The following is a 19660-nucleotide window of genomic DNA, read 5'->3' as shown; positions in this document are numbered from 1 at the left end:
ATTTGAGGCCATCTAGTCTCTCAGACCCATTTGAGCCACTGACCACCATTGTGAGAGTCTATTAATGTGAAATGGTGGTCCGTGGCTCAAACATGTTATCACTTTTGAAGTTACTTGTTGTGTTTAGATATGTAAATACTACTCTTTAAAGCCGTGTTTCGGTAGTCGAGTGGGTACTGTCGACGGTTAGTAAACATTGAGGCCGGGCATAGTTGTTTATAAACCTTCGACACTAACCATTCGGCTACTGAAACACTGTTTTACAGTTTCGTACAAACATCATATATAAACATCATAACAAGTAACTTCAAGTGATAGACGTTTGAACACACAAACAACAACAGCGTTAAGTATTAAATAACATTTAATCACTTACTTGCTCCGAAGACGGACCCGCGATGGTGACGTGGCACGTTCCAAACAAACACTGACCAAACCTACCTCCACGCGTCTCTTCCGTATTTGAGGGCGGCGGCACTTCCTTCCGGTGTGAGGCCACGCCCGCGAGATTTAACCGCGAATCTATTGTAGTCCTTCTACGTTACATCCGGGTCCCTTGGTCCCATCCGCTTCTAATGCAAAATAGCTACGAACGCGTGAATCTTTTTACAATAACGTTATTTGTCAGAAAGGAAGCCATTGAGGGTTAAAATGGGTCTTAATGCTTCCAACTCATATAACTGTCACCAACAACACTTTTAATGATATTACATGAAGCAGACAGCCCTGTGATGAAACCTTTAGCATTACACTGTGGTTAATAGGTTTTTATTCACAATGGAATGTTATTGTACTCTTAATATATCATGGTGTAGCACAGCACAGTAGATTCATATTTCAATCGATCTGGGATGTTAAAATTGTGCAAAACTCTGTTCAATGAATGGCCTCTTCTGCTACATTAAACATTACTAAACATTAAACGTTACTTATACCTGTTATTGAGACTCGGACTCCTATAGAGCATGTTGACATGGATAGCTTGGTTAGTAGTATCTCTGTTAGTTAATGCAGTTTGATTGATTAAATTAATAGCCTATTTTATTAGACAAAAATGTAGAACAGTAGTGTCATAGAGTGGAAAATGCCATTTGGTTTAATGTCACAGAATGCAGTGCCACGTAGAGCAGCATGATAAATGGTTAACTTTATAAGTGTGTTCAAAAATGGACCACTTCATTGATTCGGTAGAGATGTCACTTTGTGGTAAACGTGCAAGCTAAACTAAAGCAATCCAAAAATACTATTTGCTATGAAGAAAATACAACTTAGCTAATTAATTGTTATTATGATATATTGAATGTGTTTTCATTATAATTTATGCTGAAATAGTTTTATAGCCAAATTATGATTTTATTCCAGTCAAAATGCTCTACCAAACGGTTGAATTGTCACTTACTTTTAAAAGGCAGTGATGCCAATATAATATATTGACAATTTATAATGGAAAACAAAACAAAATAAAAACTTTTGAACATCCACTGTTGCTAATACCTATATCTTTCTTTCTGTTTACACAGATGGAGACTAATCATTTTACAGTGCAAGAAACTGAACTTGCACTGCTTGTACGTACCATAAAGTGACTAACAACCTGTTTGGTAGAGCATGTTTTCTGAAAATTATTTTTATTATTTTTTATTGTATCAAGTTTCATAATCATGTCCAGTAACATCTGATGATAATATGCCAAATAAATCATCTCACCTTTGAAACTGTGGCAAAACAGAGCCTAGATGTCAGGAATGATTTCTCTCTGTCTGACTTCCTCATTGCCACCTGACTTGGTGGCAATGGTGTGTGAAGCCACAGTGCCATCTAGTGGATATATTTGGCATAACACAGCTCAACCGAATGGTAGAAATGGCCCAAACAGGTTTCATCATTGTTTTCAATGAGATATAGTCACTTAAAATGTGCTCTACCAATTGGTCGGCACACTTTTCGTTACAACATGTAACAACGTCAACATGTCGAACCCCATACACAACAAGAGGAGCGGACTGTAAATAGTAAATACACATCACTCAGCTGATCTCAGGGTGCGTTCGAAAATACAGCACGGAGCCCATTGGCCATTGTGGCCAATCCAACCAAAATACGTGAGTGCGCTGTGTGTGGACATTTTCGAACGCACCCTACAACGAGCCCGCCGTGACCTGGTATTAAATAGCATAAAGTAAGATCTTGTGTATGTCCTCCTTATTATTAGGATTATAGAGATTTGTTAAGTGGCAAATTATGTGACCAATGCATCTAAGGCGATTTTATGGAGTAAACGCAAAAGTAATGTAATGAGTGGTGTAACTAGTTACTTTCTCCAGGGAGTAATTAAGTAATGTAAGGCATTAATGAAATGTGTCGTGTATCACTTTTTTGAGTAACGGACCCCAGCTGCGTGTGACAGACTAACAGACATTAGATGGCTTTTACCTCAGAGTCACATCATAAAAGGATGCTGTTCCATGTTTGTTGATATCAAGTTGCTAAGGTTACAGGCGTAACGTCAGTGTGATGTGGATGATTAAGGTACCTATATAAATGGGTTTCTTGCTGGTATTTTTATATTTGCAATATTCATTGTGTTCTTTTTATTTTTCATTTGATATCTGCTAGTCAGGACACCATGAAATCAAGATTTAATACTTTGGATATCAGGGCGGTCATTGCTGAAATCAATGCCAAATATCTTGACTTGAGAGTAAACAACATCTATGACATCGACAAGAAGACTTATCTCATCCGTCTACAAAAGCCTGACACCAAAGTAACTCTCCTGGTCGAGTCTGGGATTCGTATTCACTCCACAGACTTTGAATGGCCTAAGAATAACATGCCATCTGGTTTTGCCATGAAATGCCGAAAGCATCTGAAGAATAAGCGGCTGACACATGTTAAACAGCTTGGAGTTGATAGGATTATTGACATCCAGTTTGGCTCAAACGAGGCTACTTACCACTTGATAGTTGAACTTTATGACAGGGGTAACATAATTCTCACAGACTATGAGTACATCATCCTGACTCTACTGCGGTTCCGCACTGATGAGGCAGAAGATGTGAAGATTGCTGTGAGAGAGAGATATCCCATAGAGAACGCCCAGGCCCCTGAACCTCTCTTCAGTTTGGAGAGTCTCACTGAAGTCCTCTCCGGAGCACCGAATGGAGTGAACGTGAAAAAGGTCCTCAACCCACATCTTCCCTATGGAGCAACTCTGATAGAACACTGTTTGATAGAAGTGGGTCTCTCGGGCAACGTCAAAGTTGACAGCAATGTAGAAGCTGCTGAAGTTGCACCTAAAATCCTGGATGCCATGCAAATGGCTGAAAAGTATATGGAGGAAACAGAACATTTCAGTGGAAAAGGTTACATTATTCAAAAGAGTGAAAAGAAGCCAAGCCTATCTCCTGAGAAACCTTGTGAAGAACTTCTCATGTATGAAGAATTCCATCCATTCCTCTATGCACAACATGCAGAGAGCCACTATGTGGAGTTTGATTCATTTAATAAGGCAGTGGATGAGTTCCATTCTAAGACAGAGAGCCAGAAGATTGACAAACAATCTTTCCAGCAGGAGAAACAGGTTCTGAAGAAGGTGGACAATGTCAAGAGAGACCATGAACAGAGGCTGAAAGGCCTGCATCAATCACAAGAGGTGGACAGATTAAAGGGTGAACTGGTGGAGCTGAACCTAACTTTGGTGGAGAGGGCTTTACAAATGGTCTCCAGTGCACTGGCCAAGCAGATGAGCTGGAAAGAGATAGGCGTCATTGTCGAGGAAGCCCAGACTGCAGGAGATCCCGTTGCCTGTGCCATCAAAGAACTTAAGCTGCGGACCAATCATATCACCATGCTGTTGGAGAACCCATACATTTCTGAGGAGGACCATGATGAGGAAGAGGACAAGGACATTGTGGCTGAGGAGAAGGAGGTGCACAAAGGCAAGAAAAACAATAATAAATACAACGGACAAAAGAACAAACTGCAAAAGAACAAGCCCATATTGGTGGATGTGGACGTCAGCTTGTCAGCTTATGCCAATGCCAAAACATACTATGACCACAAACGAAGTGCTGCAACAAAAGAACAGAAGACCATTGAGGCAGCACAGAAGGCTTTCAAATCAGCAGAGAAAAAGGCAAATCAAACTAAAAAAACACAAAAGACTGTGATCAATATTCAGAAGGCCAGGAAGGTCTACTGGTTTGAGAAATTCTTGTGGTTCATCAGTTCAGAGAATTATTTGGTCATAGCAGGCCGGGACCAACAACAGAATGAAATTATTGTAAAACGCTATCTGAGGGCTGGTGATGTTTACCTTCATGCAGACCTCCATGGAGCGGCCAGCTATGTCATCAAAAACCCCTCAGGTGATACTATTCCTCCCCGTACCTTGACAGAAGCTGGCACTATGGCTGTGTGTTTCAGTGCTGCCTGGGATGGTAAATTCAGCAGCAGTGCCTGGTGGGTCCACCATCACCAGGTGTCCAAGACAGCTCCTACCGGAGAATACCTCCCCACTGGAAGTTTCATGATCAGAGGAAAGAAGAACTTCCTGCCTCCTTCCTACTTGATGATGGGTTTCGGTTTTCTCTTCAAGGTTGATGAACAGTCTGTGTTTAGGCACAAAGGGGAGAGGAGGGTGAAGACCATAGAGGAAGACATGGAGATGGTCACCTCCAGCTCAGCAGAGCTTCTAGAAGAGGGAGAAGAGCTGATTGGGGATGACAGCAGTGATGATGGAGAGGGTGAAGAGGGCAGAGAAGTAGAAGGAGAGGAAATGGAAAGGGCAGAAGTGGAGGAGGACAGAGGGAACAAAGTGTTGTCTATCATTCCTGAGGAATCCACAACAGAGGTGATGCCACCAGGAGAAAACAACATTAAAGATGAAGGAGAGGAGCAAAAGCTAAAGAGTGATAGAGAGAGTGCCGAGATCAGTTTTTCAGATATAACCACTAAAAATGACAGGTCCAAAAGCGAAGTGACTGCTGAGAATGATGCAAACAGTCAGAGGAGTAAATACATGACTGCCAAAGAGAGAAGGGATAAGAAGAAGCAGAAAATAGGAGGTCCTGAGGCCCAGGCCAAAGCTGAGGGGATATCTGAGGACTCACCACCTGCCCCATTAGTTAACCAAGAAGCCCAGGCCAAAGCTGAGGGGATATCTGAGGACTCACCACCTGCCCCATTAGTTAACCAGGGAGCCCAGGCCAAAGCTGAGGGGATATCTGAGGACTCACCACCTGCCCCATTAGTTAACCAGGGAGCCCAAGACAAAGTAAGACTCTCCCAGCATCCCCCGAAGAGAGGCCAAAAATCCAAACTGAAGAAGATGAAGGAGAAGTACAGGGACCAAGATGAACAGGACAGAGAGCTGATGATGATGAAGCTTGGATCGTTCGGTTGCAAGGAGGACAAGGACATGGGGACAAAACTTGGCAATGGCAAAGGGAGAGAAGAGCCCCTCAGGAAAGTCCTTCAGAAAGCGCCTCAGAAACCCTGCAGTGTGGAGGCTTCTGCAAAAAAGTCAGAGTGGACAGGGAGAGCAGAGGACTTGGAGGGTCAGCCTGGAGTGGATGGGGGTGCTGAAGATGGTGTTGACCAGGATAACCCCGGAGCGGAAGAAGATAATCTACTCAACTCTCTGACTGGCCAGCCTCATCCTGATGACGTGTTACTGTTCTGTGTGCCAGTTTGCGGCCCCTACACCGCCCTGTCCAACTACAAGCACAAGGTGAAATTAACACCAGGCTTTCAAACGAGAGGCAAAGCTGCCCGTACTGCACTTTTCAGCTTCTCTAAAGCAAAGGAGGCTTCAGAAAGGGAAAAGGACCTATTCCGCAGTGTCAAGGATTCAGATATAGCTAAAAACATGCCAGGTAAAGTTAAAGTGTCTGCACCTAACCTGCTCACTGCCAAGAAGAAATAAGAGAGTGAAAGTAGTCAATGTGCAATGATTTCATCAGGCAAACAAAGGAAGTATAGAATGCTTTATGCCAACTTCACTAATGCCTTTCAGATGAATACATGACCATTATGTTATCCATCTCCATCAGAATCAGAAGATTAGAGCCCTGTCCCTCTTTTCAACTGCAATGTGTATTGACCAGGCAAGTAAGCAGAACAGAACAGACTTCCACATGATTCCCAACAGAGTCGCACACACAAAGCTGGGCATAGGAGGAAACAATCATAAAATAAAACAAAACAAAAAATAAACAATACAATTAATAATGACAAAATGTACATAGGTGAATTCCCATAATTGAGAGCATAATATGAACAGAGGTTCATACCAATTTCCCCAGAATCTTTTTCCTGGGAGTTTTCCTAGGGATATTTTAAATGTGGGGTTATATAGGAAAACAACTTGGCAATGATGGTGCAGCTATGAGACAGCATTGGATGTAGTCCAGCTATTTTCAATTTTTTTTCATCATAGTTTATTCAAATTTCTAATTCAAATTCAACACAAAGGTACAACAGAAATAGTCAACAGTCACTTCTATTAAAATTAAGTTACGGCATGGGTATCACTGGGGACCCAAGGGAGTGATGGCTGCCAAGGCAAATGGACCAGAGTTAAATGAACACAGACATTAATTGGTCTTATAAACAATATATTTATATATTTCTTTATATACAAACAAACAATAAGGGCCGATTCATACTCCTATTTTACCGCTGTTTCGGCGCTGTAGTGCCGAAATGATTTCGGCTCGTCAGAAATTTTCAGTAGCACCGAAGAGCCGACTTTAGGACGGTATCCGCCCCTCCGAACCTCAAATGACGTCACATTGTAGGCTCTACAGCGCCGAACCGACTTTTATTCGGCTCTAAAATAGGAGTATGAATCGGCCCTTACAGAACAATACATAACACCAGAAAATACAATTACTTACAAAAATATAAATCACACCCGTGCCCATAGATAATGGAAATGTGTACCTGTCATTACCACATCTGATACAAGTATCTGGAATATCTACACTAAATGTATAAAATTTCTCTGGCTTGATATACACCCTTATCAGCCAATTAGATTGTAATAGTTTTAATCGAGTGTTACCCGTCTGAGATTGAGCCTTGCATTGGGTTTTGATGGTGAACAGAATACAAACAGAAACAGATATGGATATGGGCCATGGGAAATCATAGCCGCAGAGGTCTTCTATGAACACATACACACATGCACCACATGAACACCGACGTGGTGAGTAGATGGCATTTCAGGTTCAGCGTAGAGTCGACCAAAAACCCACTAACCAGCTCCCAGCCCCCAAGACACTGAATTGCCAAAGCAAAGGGAAACGAGTACATGTGATGGATGGTGTGGAATGGGACTTACAACCAGCGGGCAGATCCTGTGGTGGAGCAGGTGCCAGAAAAAGTACCGTTCAGTGCCCCTCGCCCTGTCGGCCCAGACCCAGGGGACCAAAGGTCAGGGGGCCCTCTAGAAAATTGGGCCAACCCACTGTTCCAGAGCCTGACCCTGAATTTCAGAAGTTGAATTAAAAAGGCCCCACATAGATCAGGTAGGCAACTTTACATTTTATTATAGACTGCTAATTAAAATATTAATAAGTCAAAATAAATAAGTCAATAATTTAATATGAAAAAAAACTAAATGCAAGGGTGCTACAGGATTAAACAGCTGCACTTCTTTTTTTTTATATATTTTTTATCCCACGATTTTGTAACCCATTTTTCCCGGTGTCAAATCATCTAATGTGATCCTGGGCTCTACACACCCTCCGCCAACCTGGGGAGAGCAACGGACTTAACTCATGCTTCCTTCATGCTTGAGTGTCCAAGTTGCTCCTTTACACCTGACAGGGGGGAGTTTCCCTGGTTGGACGTAGCGCGTGGAAGGAACACGTTATTCCAACCAGTTCCTTTCCCCTCCATCAGGCGCCCCGGCTGGCCAGGGGGAGGCAGTTTAGAGACCAGGATTACTGCATGTTTTTGTGAGGGTACCTACCCTAGGGGACACGGGGAGAACATGCAAACTCCACACAGAAAGGCCCTTTCGCCAACCCCGCCTTCGGAAACAGCTGCACTTCTGTGCACACATGGGTGTCAGATGTTTTCAAGTGAAAAGCAAACATATGCTATGTAGATTGAATGTATTTTGCTGACATCTAGGTAATTGAAGAAAATACTCACTCAAATAAGTGCTCCTAATTTAAATTACATAACTATACAGAACTAGTAGACCATGTTCTTTAAAGGGATATTTCACCTTCAAAAAAACTTTTGGTAATTTCACCATCTACTCAGATTTATGTGAACACCCTAGACCGTTTTTAAGTGCGATTCAGTACTATTTATATATTTGATAATAATTTTGCTGCCCCGCTCCCTTCCTATACAAACCCATTGTAACTTCAAACTCTATTTTAAACATGATAGATTCATTGAAAACACTGGTGGGAATAGTTTAAGCTATTCCAAAATGATTATTGGCTGTATCTGCATGGAAAATTGTGAATTTGTATCACGTCACCTTAATGAAATGTAATACATTACTCTGATATGTAGGTGAGCATAAATTAATTATGAAGCACATAGGATCACTTTCAAAGTAAAGCAACGTGACACACCAGAACCCAGAAGTATAGTCTAGCAGTGCTTTTAGTACTGCAACCAGCACAGGAAAGTTGAGGCATTACATGATATCACACATACATTAAAATAAATGATAAACTCATGTTAGGAGATTCAAAGAACACACATGTCATTACATACACATTACATATGTTCATATAATTCTACTTGCTAATGAACCCACCCTTCACCTCCCTCACTCACATACACACAGTTTGTGTATCATTGTTCTTTAACAATTGGACTAACAAAGCTGAAATCAGCATGTGTGCCAAATATTTTGTCCCAGTGGGTGAAGTGGGGTGCAAAGTTGGAATTAGGTTTTTGATGGTGCACGTCGTGTTTGCTGGGCCCTCCATAGATGCCGAACGGAATCAGACGAGACATGGACCATGGTAAATCATAGCCACAGTGGTCTTCTATGGACACATACACATGCACCACCATGAACACCCACGTGGTGAGTAGATGGCATTGCAGGATGACCGGGTTCAGCGTGGTCCAAAGGCCCACCGTTACCAGCTCCCAGCCGCCAAGACACTGAGTGGCTAGCGCAAAGGGAGACGAGTACGTGTGATGGATGGCGTGGAATGTGACGTACAACCAGCGGATCCTGTGGTGGAGCAGGTGCCAGATGAAGTACTGGAAGTCAAACAGCAGGAGGTTTACCGTCACCCCAGCGATCAGCTCCAATAGGGAGGGAGCCTGGTCAGGAAGGTCCACAGGTGGTCTCCATGCCCACTGCGCCACCGATGCTGGGAACACGAGGAACGCATGGTTGTACAGGGTGACACCTGCAGAGTGAAGCAGCGTCGAGGGGGTCGGACGTCGGCTAGGCTGGATCTTGAACTTCTGGACCCATGTCCATCTGTCTCCCATGATGTCACAGACGAGGAAGGGGAGGCAAAAGACAAAGTATGAAGACACTGTCAAAATGATGGGAAAAAGTGGAGATCTCAAATAGTCTACGTAGTTAAGCCTCATGGTGTCCCAGAGCGGCTGTAGCAAAGAGTCATTTGCTACCCATTCTTTATAAAGACCTGACGCAATATGTACAAGATCCATCTCTTATACAGTCAAGTAGGATATCTCACACTAATCTTTTAGCACGTCGAAAGTTTAAGCCAGAAAGAGTGACCAGAAAAGACTTCGTCTCATGAGCTTTTCTGACTGTGTGGTATCAACTAACAGGGGTACTACAAATTATTAATGCACTCAGGGTATAGTCAGGCTATAGTCTTCCAAATACAGAGCCATGGAAAACCTTCTCTACCCCTTCTCTAGAGAGGGGACGGTCTTCAATAGGGGGTCGGGACCCCTAGGGGGTCCTCAGTGTTACTACAGTGGGGCTGCCAAATCTTTGTGTTAATTTTAGTAAATATTATAATGTAAATCAAAAATCTTTCCATTATTCACTTGAACCCTAGCATCCCTATTCTGAGAACTTTAGCCAAAATAGCAGATCTACAGTACAAGCTTGCGCTGTGAGGCATTGTAGATCGGATATTTTTGGCAAAGAGGTTTGGTGTGGGGAAAAAAGAGCAGACCATGCAGAGAGTGAAAGGTCAAGTTTACTAAATATTGACGGTTAAATGTCTGAAAGTACACATTAACATGTTGAATCCAACATACAACACTTTCCCTTTAATATTAAATTGCTCAAAAATATCCTGACAGTCTTTTATCATTAGGTTTGTTCAAGAAAGAAAGAAAAAAGAAAGAAAGAAACCCTCCCAAACAGTAGAGGGCGATAAAACATACCAAAAGAAACATACCTTTTTATTTGTTTTCTGTCTACAACGTCAACAGCAAGCAGGGAAAGCGTGAAGTGCACCGCAACACGTAAGTAGTTGGTGTTTTGTCTAACGTAATTGCATGACCGTCTACAATTTAATGTTATTATTATAAATGAAGTAGATTCGACTTCATTTAAAATAGGATTTACTTAGTAGATATTTTAAAGGCACACAAGGATACTGCATGGATAGCCTGGTGAATTCAGAATCTCGCTGTAGCTGAGCTACAACTTTAAAGCTGTGTAGCAGTCTTGGTCTCATATTAACTAAATGTATTCTCACGCATAGATAATCTAGATTTGAAGGCATGCATTTATATCCCCGAACCTAACCGTTAAAATATCCAATCATCGATCTAATCATGTGAATTGTGTCGCTGTGATGTGAAATGTGTGGTTGCTGTTGCTGAACCGGTCTAGAGTCCGGATACGGAAAGCTTGTGCAAGATGTAGCCTATATTAGGCGGGCTCTAGACCGGATCACAATGTTTACTTTTTTTTCTTTTTTTAAGATATATTTTTTAATTGATAGAAGTACAGTTGGTAGACGGTATTGATTGATTTTTTTATTTCACAGTATGCAGAATGGGTACATTTCAAACGAAAGCACAAGTCCATACAAAAACTGTACGAATGACGAATCAGGACAATCCATGATAAAGCATTACACTTAATTACAACAGGGTCCACAAATCGGGGAGAGGGATGGGGTGGAGACACACAACAAAGTTAATCGGGATCGGACCCGAACCCGCAAATGTTTACTTTCTTTTGTTAGTTTTGTGTTATTCATATTTCTCACAGGCATCATCTTGGAAACAATGGAGAATGACAAGAAGGAGACCAAGGAGGATGAAGTGCTTGGAGGTCCCCACACACAGCCAACAGTGTGCCGCTTTTTCTCACAGGGAAGACATTGCCATTTTGGGAAGAAGTGCCGGTTTCTCCACATAAGGGATGATGCCAAAGTTGGCCAGGACAAGACAAATAGGACACTGAAGCTGGATTGTCAGCAAGATACAACACAGCTAGATGCAGAGAGCACTGGAGGTGTAGGTCCGAGAGAGTCTACCAAGAACACAAGGGCTGTTACAACAGCAAGACGTGAGAGGGCAGGTCAGCGTCCCTGTCGTTACTTTCTGTCAGGCTTCTGCGCTATGGAAGATAGATGTCGCTTCTGGCATCCGCCACAGTTCCCCCTGGCCGAAGACCAGTCTGCCCCCACAGCTGAAAGAAGGCCCACACAAAAGATGCCAGTGCCCCGTCCTAATGTTCTCCAGGAGGTGAAGCTCTGTGATTTGACAGAGGACATCACCAAGCAGTTACGAGAAACTGAGATCAAACAGATGATGAAGCGTTTCCCTAATGACCAGCTTATTATTCAGGAGCGAAGTGATGGCCAGGTTACTTTTTACAGGGCCACCGTTGAGGCCACTGATCCTGACTGGGTAAACATTGATTTCCGCTACAATCATTTTCTTCCTATTGATAACGGACGGTATACTGTACATATGTCATTAAATTCACCCTAACACTTGTATGCTACATTTGCCACTTGCCAGTGTCATAGTCCATCAAGGCTTATCATTTCCTGTAAATCATTGACTGGCCTTAACTTGAACTTAGAATGATGTGATTTTATGGTCAGGATAGACTGATGTTATCTTAAAATACACTCACTGTCTTATGGCTTCTTACTCCCTGACAGCCTTTTGACCTGAAAGAAATTGATATCATGGTGAGCTTCCCAGTAAATTATCCTCAGGAGGTAAAGACTATAACTTCTCATGATACATATGATATCACAAGGCATTTTGTAAACAAAGGATATTCATATTTGACTCATGTAACCCTGAAATAACACAGCTTTATGCTCTTCAGATTTTCACATTAGACATACCAACTGATCAGGATCTGCCATCAGTAATGGGAAGGTACAAAAATTTTACAATAATTGCACTTAAAGGCTACTCAATGTTTTGACTTGCAGACAATAGTACAATATACTATTGTATGTAAGTCTGCATTCTATTCAACAATTTGACAAAATGTAGGCATGTACAACAGGCATCACTGGAGTGGCTTCAAGCGAAGCACGCAACCAATCAATTGATGGGAAAGGTGGAACTGCTGTTCCGACCATTTCTTCGCTGGCTGGACCGTAGTTTGGAGAGACTCTTCACCGAGGGAGCCAGACAGGTGAGACTCTGGCCCCATGTGGGAGTGTTCCAGGTCATTTCATAATAACTTGCCTCCAAGCCCATTAATGTTGTGTCTGTCTGTATTATTACTCGCATGAACATTGGTTCAATCTGATCTCATCTTTATACATTTTCCCACAGTTGAAAAAAGATGTGGAGTTAGAGCGAGCTGGATTACAGTTTGTGCCATACCAGGAGCTCCAGGCAACAGTCTGCAAAGAACCTGCTGTTGGCGATGACCCACTGCACCCTGCCTCCCACACCACTGCCCATGAAGGTGACTGCGAGGGTGAGAAGAGAGAAGGAAACGGGACGGCAGTGGATGGGAGAGCAGTGGATCAGGGGATAATAGTCTGTGATGATGAACAACAGGAGGAAGGCGACCAGTCTCATCATCTAGTGGAGAACATTAAGATCAGTGAGCCCCGCAGAGGCACGGAGGTAAAGCTACTGGGCCTGAGGCTGGGAGAGGGCACAGCTACCGTAGTGGCCAGACGTATCACCGTTTGTCTGCAGTGCAATAGGTAAGAAAAGAGAGGTCCTCAGAGCACAACACTATTTGTACAAGATGAGAATATGGTCTAGGGGTGGGCTATGGAAAAATATATAATAATCACAATTATCTTTCAAGCAGTATCACGATTATTTTTCATGTTGGTTTTTATTGTATTGTTATTCAACTAAAAGAAAAAGGATTAACAGACCAGTATAGTCTAGAACTGCAAATCAGAATGTGCATTCACTGTATTACGATATATACAATATCTCTGACTGAAAAGGCATATCGTGGAGACATTTTATATCGTCTCGACAATATTTAACACCATTTCACCCACACCGAATATATGGTCAGTTAAGGAATGTGAACTGTGATTGTGGGTCACGCACTCTCTCTCTCTGCAAGGTGTAAGGTGACGGCAGACCTGACTTTGAGTGGGAGGACTCCTTGCGTGGCTCAGTGTGAGAAGTGCAGTGCTAGCATCAGTGCCACATTCAGGCCCAGCATGCTCCACCACTACAGTGACGTCCTTGGCTACCTGGATCTGAACAATGCCACTCCAGTTGACCTCGTGCTTCAGGAATGTGAGCTCACATTTGGATGCCTGAGCTGTTCCCAGGATTGCCCTATGCAGGTGATGACACTAGTCTTATTCGGTTGCCTCATCCTTTTTAGTTTTGAAATGACAAGCATCATTGCTCATTTATTTACAATATACTAATTTATGAGGTCTACTCTAAACCTAACAGACCGCTTCTGAGATAGCATTTTTGAGGAGCGCTAGCCCGGGTAGCCCCTCCTATGTACAGCTTTGTGTGTATGTGTGTCTGTCCGTTTGAGCACGGAATGTGCTCAGCTGTTTCGCTGAGCATGGAATGTGATGTATGATGATAAGAGCGCCCCTCACTTCACACAGTGATTTGTTTTTCCACAGAGCCTCTCCTACGGTCAGAATAAGGAGTTTAATTGTGAGCACTGCCACAGCAAACTCAGTTTCCTCACTGATAGCACAAGATTCCAGTACATTCAGCCACGTTCCAACACAGCAGGTAGGAGACTGAATATAATGCTAGCTAAGTGGCTTTTACAAAAGCACATACAGTACATGCAGTACAGCATTTATCACAGATATTTGTTTTGTGCACAGGCTCGAGTGGTTATGCTCTGAACAATCGGAGGAACATAAGAGACCCTGCTGTGCAAAAAGGGAAGCCACTGCCAGAAAATGGAACCTGCAAACATTATAAACAAAGCCGGCGCTGGCTTAGGTATTGGACATATTTTGATTAATTGTGTATTGTTGAGTTGGAGCACCACCTGTAGAAGTAAGCAATATTCTTTGGTCCTCAGGTTTCCTTGCTGTGGCCGGGCCTATGCATGTGATGTGTGCCACGATGAGGACCAGGACCACCTCATGGAACTAGCCACAAGGATGATCTGTGGCCACTGTGCCAAAGAGCAGGTAAACTAAGGCGCCTAGGCCCAGCCGGTGCCTAGTCAATAGATGCAACTAATAAATAGAGCGTCGCAGTACCACCCCCTTTCAGAACGACGAGAGCACCAGGAAATAATTCGCCATTCATATTCCCCATAGGCGTTTAAAAAAGTATTTATTTAAAGACCTTTAAAGCCTCGGACAAAGCCAACAGCTGAGTTGACAAATCATGACAATAAACAAATTTTTGGGGGGGCTGAACAGATCAATAGAAAGACGAACAAAAGGGCAGGGTACAACACTTTTTCTTTTTTTTCCTTCTTTCTAATTATTTGTTCGGCCCAAAAATATGTTTATTGTCATGATTTGTCAACTCTTCTTTTTTGGGGAGGGGTTTTCAGACAGCCAGCAAAGAGTAAAATGCTTCCAAAAACAAAATTTGTATCTGACACATCTAGGGGCCACAATCTGCACTCAAACATTTTTCGACCAATGACAAAGCTTCTAGGAACATCTTTGAATGCAGATTGTGGCCCCTAGATGTGTCACAGAGACTACATTTTTCTTGGGAGCGTTTTACCCATTGCTGACTGTCTGAATACCAAAGAAAACAAAAAAAGGTCATTCAAATTGACATATTGCTTATTGCAGCTTTAAGGTCTTAGTTTAAATAAATACTTTTTGAAATTGTCTATTGGGAAAATGAATGGGGAATTATTTCCTGGTGCCCCTCTGAAAGGGGGCAGGACTGCGACGCTCTATATTCCTGTATTCCTAGTTCAATATAAAGAAGTAACAGACAAATGTGCACACTGGTAAATGTTGCATTTATATAGCACTTTTATCCAAAGCGCTTTACGTAGATTATGGATTACATTGACCCATTCACACACGCATTCATACACCGATGGCGGAGGAAACCATGCAAGGCACCAATACAACCTGCACATCGGGAGCAATTAGGGGTTCAGCGTCAGCAAGATCCAGTGAAAATGGGGGTGGAAAGTATACACCAAGGCCTATACAATTACTGAATGTAATCCCAACATGTAAAATGTTTATTGCCACAGCCGTACACCAATGAAAAGCCGTGCATTGCCTGTGGAGGAATGATGACAAGAGGAACTGGCACCAGATACTGGGAGGGTGGGCTAGGCTGCAGAAGCAAAGTCAAAATGAACAGGTACATATGCATTTCTTCCTCATTGTTTAGATGTGGTACACAAGATTTTAATAAAAAGCAATACAACTAATCACTAATTTTATATCGTTCCACCAATGTTAACAGAAATGATCGACATAAATACGCCAACACTAACAAGACAGTGTCACGGAAAGCAGCGGGTGAAAAGAAATAGTCCAAAGAAAAACAGAATCACACTCACTGACCTATGGTGATTTTCAATGCTGCATTTCAATGAAATAATGCCCAATTGTCTGAATCAATTAATGATACGTTATTATGAATTCATGATTTGTCATTTGAGTCTGCAAAGCATCAAAGACAGACCTCAAGTGAGCACATTTAATATCCTCACTTGAGGTCAGTCCTCATGGGATCTGATCATGTATATTTGATATAAACATAATAAATGTGGAATTGATTACATTGCTTTGACTCTATGCTCATCTTTGGCATTATAATAAAATCTTTGTTTGCAAACACTATCATCTTGTCTGCAAATGTTGGGATTTAATTGTGAATTGAATTAAATACTTTGAGCTAATACAGTACTGTGTGTATATAATTATACTGTGCAAAGACAAATAGTGTAGACACTTATTGTGAGTTCAACCATGAGTATATCTACAAAAAACAGGTAGCGAGATAAGGGGACACAATGATGTATTAAAAGGTCAGTTGGTGTGTACTAGTAAACCCTAGCATTCTTGTATCAAGTCCTTAATAATCTTAAACTAAGAATGTAGATACAAGGAATGCAGCAGAATTGTAAACAATAAATACATGGAATGTGATAATTACATACTTCAGTACCAAGTAGCTGTAGATAATACACTAACATGTAGTTTTGGTGTATGGTCCCTTTTCAGGACATCAAATGGTGTCTGACATCATTATCTTACTTTTATTGAAATATAGGGTCAGGTGTGCTCGTACACTGATAAGAAGAGTTCAAGAAGAGTTCAGACACTGAAAATTAAAATTTTAAATCCTAAAGCTCAACATTTTATTTCAACACCATATGCCATGTGAATATTCAATTTCCTGAGAAACGGGACAACTTATTTTAAGGAGTCCATTCCATTTCTATGGGGAAAACAAGTCCCTTAAATTAGCTGAAGACTCAAGTTTGAATTCTACTTACGTCTGGTCTCGTATGTATCCACTCTCTGCCCTTGGTCTCCTCTCTGAATCCCCTTGTATCTGAAATACAGTATTTGTACTCGTTTCTATCAAATATTTGACCCAATTACACCAGTAGATGGTGCCAAGCAAGCCTGTATAGCTCCCAATGTTTTGATTTTGAACTATTGTGTTAAATTCTTTGTTTTGATTTGGTTAATCTCTTTTGTTAAATCTGAGCTGTAGAAAAGGATTCTATCACAGCTCTGTTCCGAGAGCAAAGTCCGTTGTTCGGCGCTATATAAAGGGGGGACTTTTCTCTTAACCATGAAAACATGCAACAGCCTGCACTGCTACCATACCAAGATGCTGAACTTTAGTGATGTGTCTCTTCACCTCAATAGCTCCAGGTCTTCATACCGCCTCCTGCAACCTCTCTGGGACTATTTGCTTTTGCACCATCTGCCACTCATCTCATCTCCCTTCTTGCCTGTCTTGCTTGCTTTCTTCAGCTATTTCTTTATCAGCATACCCTTTACTGTGCTGGATGTCTTGGGAGACTGGCTGCCTTTTTTTCATCAGTACAAGATCCAGCCTGACAGGCGCCCAACACTGAAAATGATGGCAAGATGCTTAATGGTGGCTGTTTATAATCACCTAGTTTTTGTTCTACCAGCAGTGCTCATCGGTATGTTCATACTTCCTGCTCCAGTCCTGCCAAACATTGCTCCCACTGTGTATGAAGTGTTTACTGATGGACTGGCTGCACTTCTCCTCTTTGACACCCAGTATTATATTTGGCATTTTGTGCATCACAAGCATCCACAGCTATACCGATGGGTCCATGCCATCCACCACGCATACTCATCTCCCTTCTCCTGGTCTACACAGCAACTCAGCATTCCAGAACTGATGACCGTGGGATTTTGGAGCAACCTGGATCCTATCCTTTTAAAATGTCACCCGTTCACTACCTGGCTTGTCACTGTTTTAAGTCTGTGGATGTCCGTGGAGGACCACATAGGGTACGACCTGCCATGGGCCCTCAATCACCTGGTGCCGTTTGGTCTGCTAGGAGGAGCACCAGCACATGACATGCACCACCAGAAGCCAAGCAGTAACTACGCTCCATTCTTCTGCCATTGGGACAGAATATTTGGCACTGCTGTGCCTCCTGAGAAGACTGTGAAAAGATATTATGCGCAGCCTGCATAGGTAGTTCAGCCAAACAACTCAAGAGCGCACCTACCTGATCAATGATCACATGCACTCTTTACTTGATCAGAGAGACTATTTAAACTTCTCTGCCTACCTGCTCATTCCTAGCTTCTCTCCTGCTGTGTGGACGTGCGTCGCTGCTGCTGCCTCCCTTGCTGCTAACCTGCTGCTCATGAAGTTTTGCAAATCCCACCGCCTCCCCTGCATCCACCTGTACGCTCTGTTTCTAGATCCCCTGGGTGTCTTAATTAATTTCCTGTAATTTTATTTGGCTTATAACTTAACTAAAATGTTAATGTTACAGGGAATGAATAGGGACGGAGCCCTGATGCCAAACTTATATGCTTCATATATCTATGCTTAATAAATATTTATTCTAAATGCATTCTAAGAGTTGTCTGAATATGTAAGAACTACAATTTGTAAACAGTTCTTATTTTGATGTTGTACCTTTAAAGTAAATGTATTTATAATAAAAGAAAATACGTTTGATTTCATAAATGACAATCAGGATGCTCATCTTGCTTTTTAATGTAGCACAAAATCAAATGTCTTTTTGCACTTGCACAAATGAAAGTTGGTTTTACTACTTAAAATTGTTTAAAGCAGCAAGTCTTTGGCTGTGATGGTAGTTTGCACTTTTTCTTTTGCAATTTTTCACCAGTGAATTTTCAGGCAGTATCAGAACTTCAAAAACTTTAACATTATTTGAAAAGTGACTATACACAGATTTCTGTGTTGTTCACAAATCCCACACAAGGAATAAGGAACTTTCAACGAAACTTAAAGCTGTTACATGTAACACAAATAAGGGGAACAGTTTATCTCTTATTTGGCTTGCTGATTACAGTATTGGATAATTGTATATTATGCTATCGTGTGTGTGTGTGTGTGTGTGTGTGTACCGGTATTCAACAGCCTAATATCCATTAGCAGGTTTCATAGGCTTTTGTTCAGATTCAGATCATGAGTTGCAGATCACAGATGGTCAGCTTTGAAATATGAGAATTGTAAATAATTGTATTTATAGTTGGGACTTGGGACAATTAAATTAGGGTAAGGGGTTTTCATTTGTTAAAGAGTTGAATAGCTTTATATTCTGATTGTAATAATTGCTTTGTTCCTTTTAGGCATTTCTGTTTTTATTGGATAGTAAAGTGAAGTTACAGTAAAGGGAGATGCAGCAAAGGCCGCTGTTCGGCAATCAAACCCACGACTCACTGAGGTTACATTAAGAGCCAATATTTGGTGTGCGCCTTACCCACTACTAGGCCATCGGCACGGTCTGCACCTCGAAATTATTGCTATGTTCAGTTCTCACAGTCTCTCCAGCTGACCACAAACAGGATACATATTAAACAAGTGAAATTGGAAGTGATGATACAAAGAAATGAGCAGACAAAAGTAGAACTTGAACACAGTGCAACTACAAAATTGAAGACACTAATCGGGTACTGACTGATTGGCTGAAATTTGCAACCCACCGTAAAAAGGAATTTGTTTATTAAAGAGCTGGACAAACACTATAGCAATGATTACCATCAAAATATACTACTCTAAAAAGCAACTTTGTTTCACCAAAAATCACTTATCTATTTGA

The 19660-nt window shown here is 41.8% G+C and overlaps 4 protein-coding genes across 4 annotated transcripts; 3 read left to right on the top strand and 1 right to left on the bottom strand.

Moving 5' to 3' along the window:
* Window positions 1-2626: 2626 nt before the first annotated feature.
* Window positions 2627-5929, top strand: LOC310857103 (ribosome quality control complex subunit NEMF-like; the record flags this gene model as incomplete). The annotated part of the gene is made up of 1 exon (XM_083762716.1): window positions 2627-5929. One exon carries the CDS (start codon window positions 2627-2629, stop codon window positions 5927-5929), a length of 3303 nt encoding a protein of 1100 aa, XP_083618842.1.
* Window positions 5930-8618: 2689 nt separating this feature from the next.
* ch25hl1.2 (cholesterol 25-hydroxylase like 1, tandem duplicate 2) lies at window positions 8619-10689 on the bottom strand (the record flags this gene model as incomplete). The annotated part of the gene is made up of 3 exons (XM_083762715.1): window positions 8619-9475; window positions 10383-10530; window positions 10686-10689. The coding sequence occupies 3 exons, from the start codon at window positions 10687-10689 to the stop codon at window positions 8830-8832; spliced, it is 798 nt and encodes a 265-aa protein (XP_083618841.1). The 3' UTR covers window positions 8619-8829.
* Window positions 10411-16136, top strand: LOC310858057 (uncharacterized protein). Its single transcript, XM_083764110.1, has 12 exons — window positions 10411-10449; window positions 11207-11850; window positions 12111-12170; window positions 12284-12336; window positions 12457-12601; window positions 12745-13127; window positions 13508-13736; window positions 14037-14151; window positions 14250-14370; window positions 14453-14564; window positions 15608-15720; window positions 15826-16136. Exons 2-12 carry the CDS (start codon window positions 11224-11226, stop codon window positions 15893-15895), a joined length of 2028 nt encoding a protein of 675 aa, XP_083620236.1. The 5' UTR covers window positions 10411-10449; window positions 11207-11223; the 3' UTR covers window positions 15896-16136.
* Window positions 16137-17180: 1044 nt separating this feature from the next.
* On the top strand, window positions 17181-18057 carry ch25hl1.1 (cholesterol 25-hydroxylase like 1, tandem duplicate 1; the record flags this gene model as incomplete). The annotated part of the gene is made up of 1 exon (XM_083762714.1): window positions 17181-18057. The coding sequence occupies exon 1, from the start codon at window positions 17209-17211 to the stop codon at window positions 18055-18057; it is 849 nt and encodes a 282-aa protein (XP_083618840.1). The 5' UTR covers window positions 17181-17208.
* Between the last annotated feature and the right edge of the window lie 1603 nt (window positions 18058-19660).

Source organism: Protomyctophum parallelum (assembly GCF_964188405.1).
Source record: "Protomyctophum parallelum genome assembly, chromosome: 4".
Lineage (NCBI taxonomy): Eukaryota > Metazoa > Chordata > Actinopteri > Myctophiformes > Myctophidae > Protomyctophum > Protomyctophum parallelum.
The sequence above is the reverse complement of the archived record's forward strand: the minus strand, read 5'-3'. Positions and strand labels throughout refer to the sequence as shown.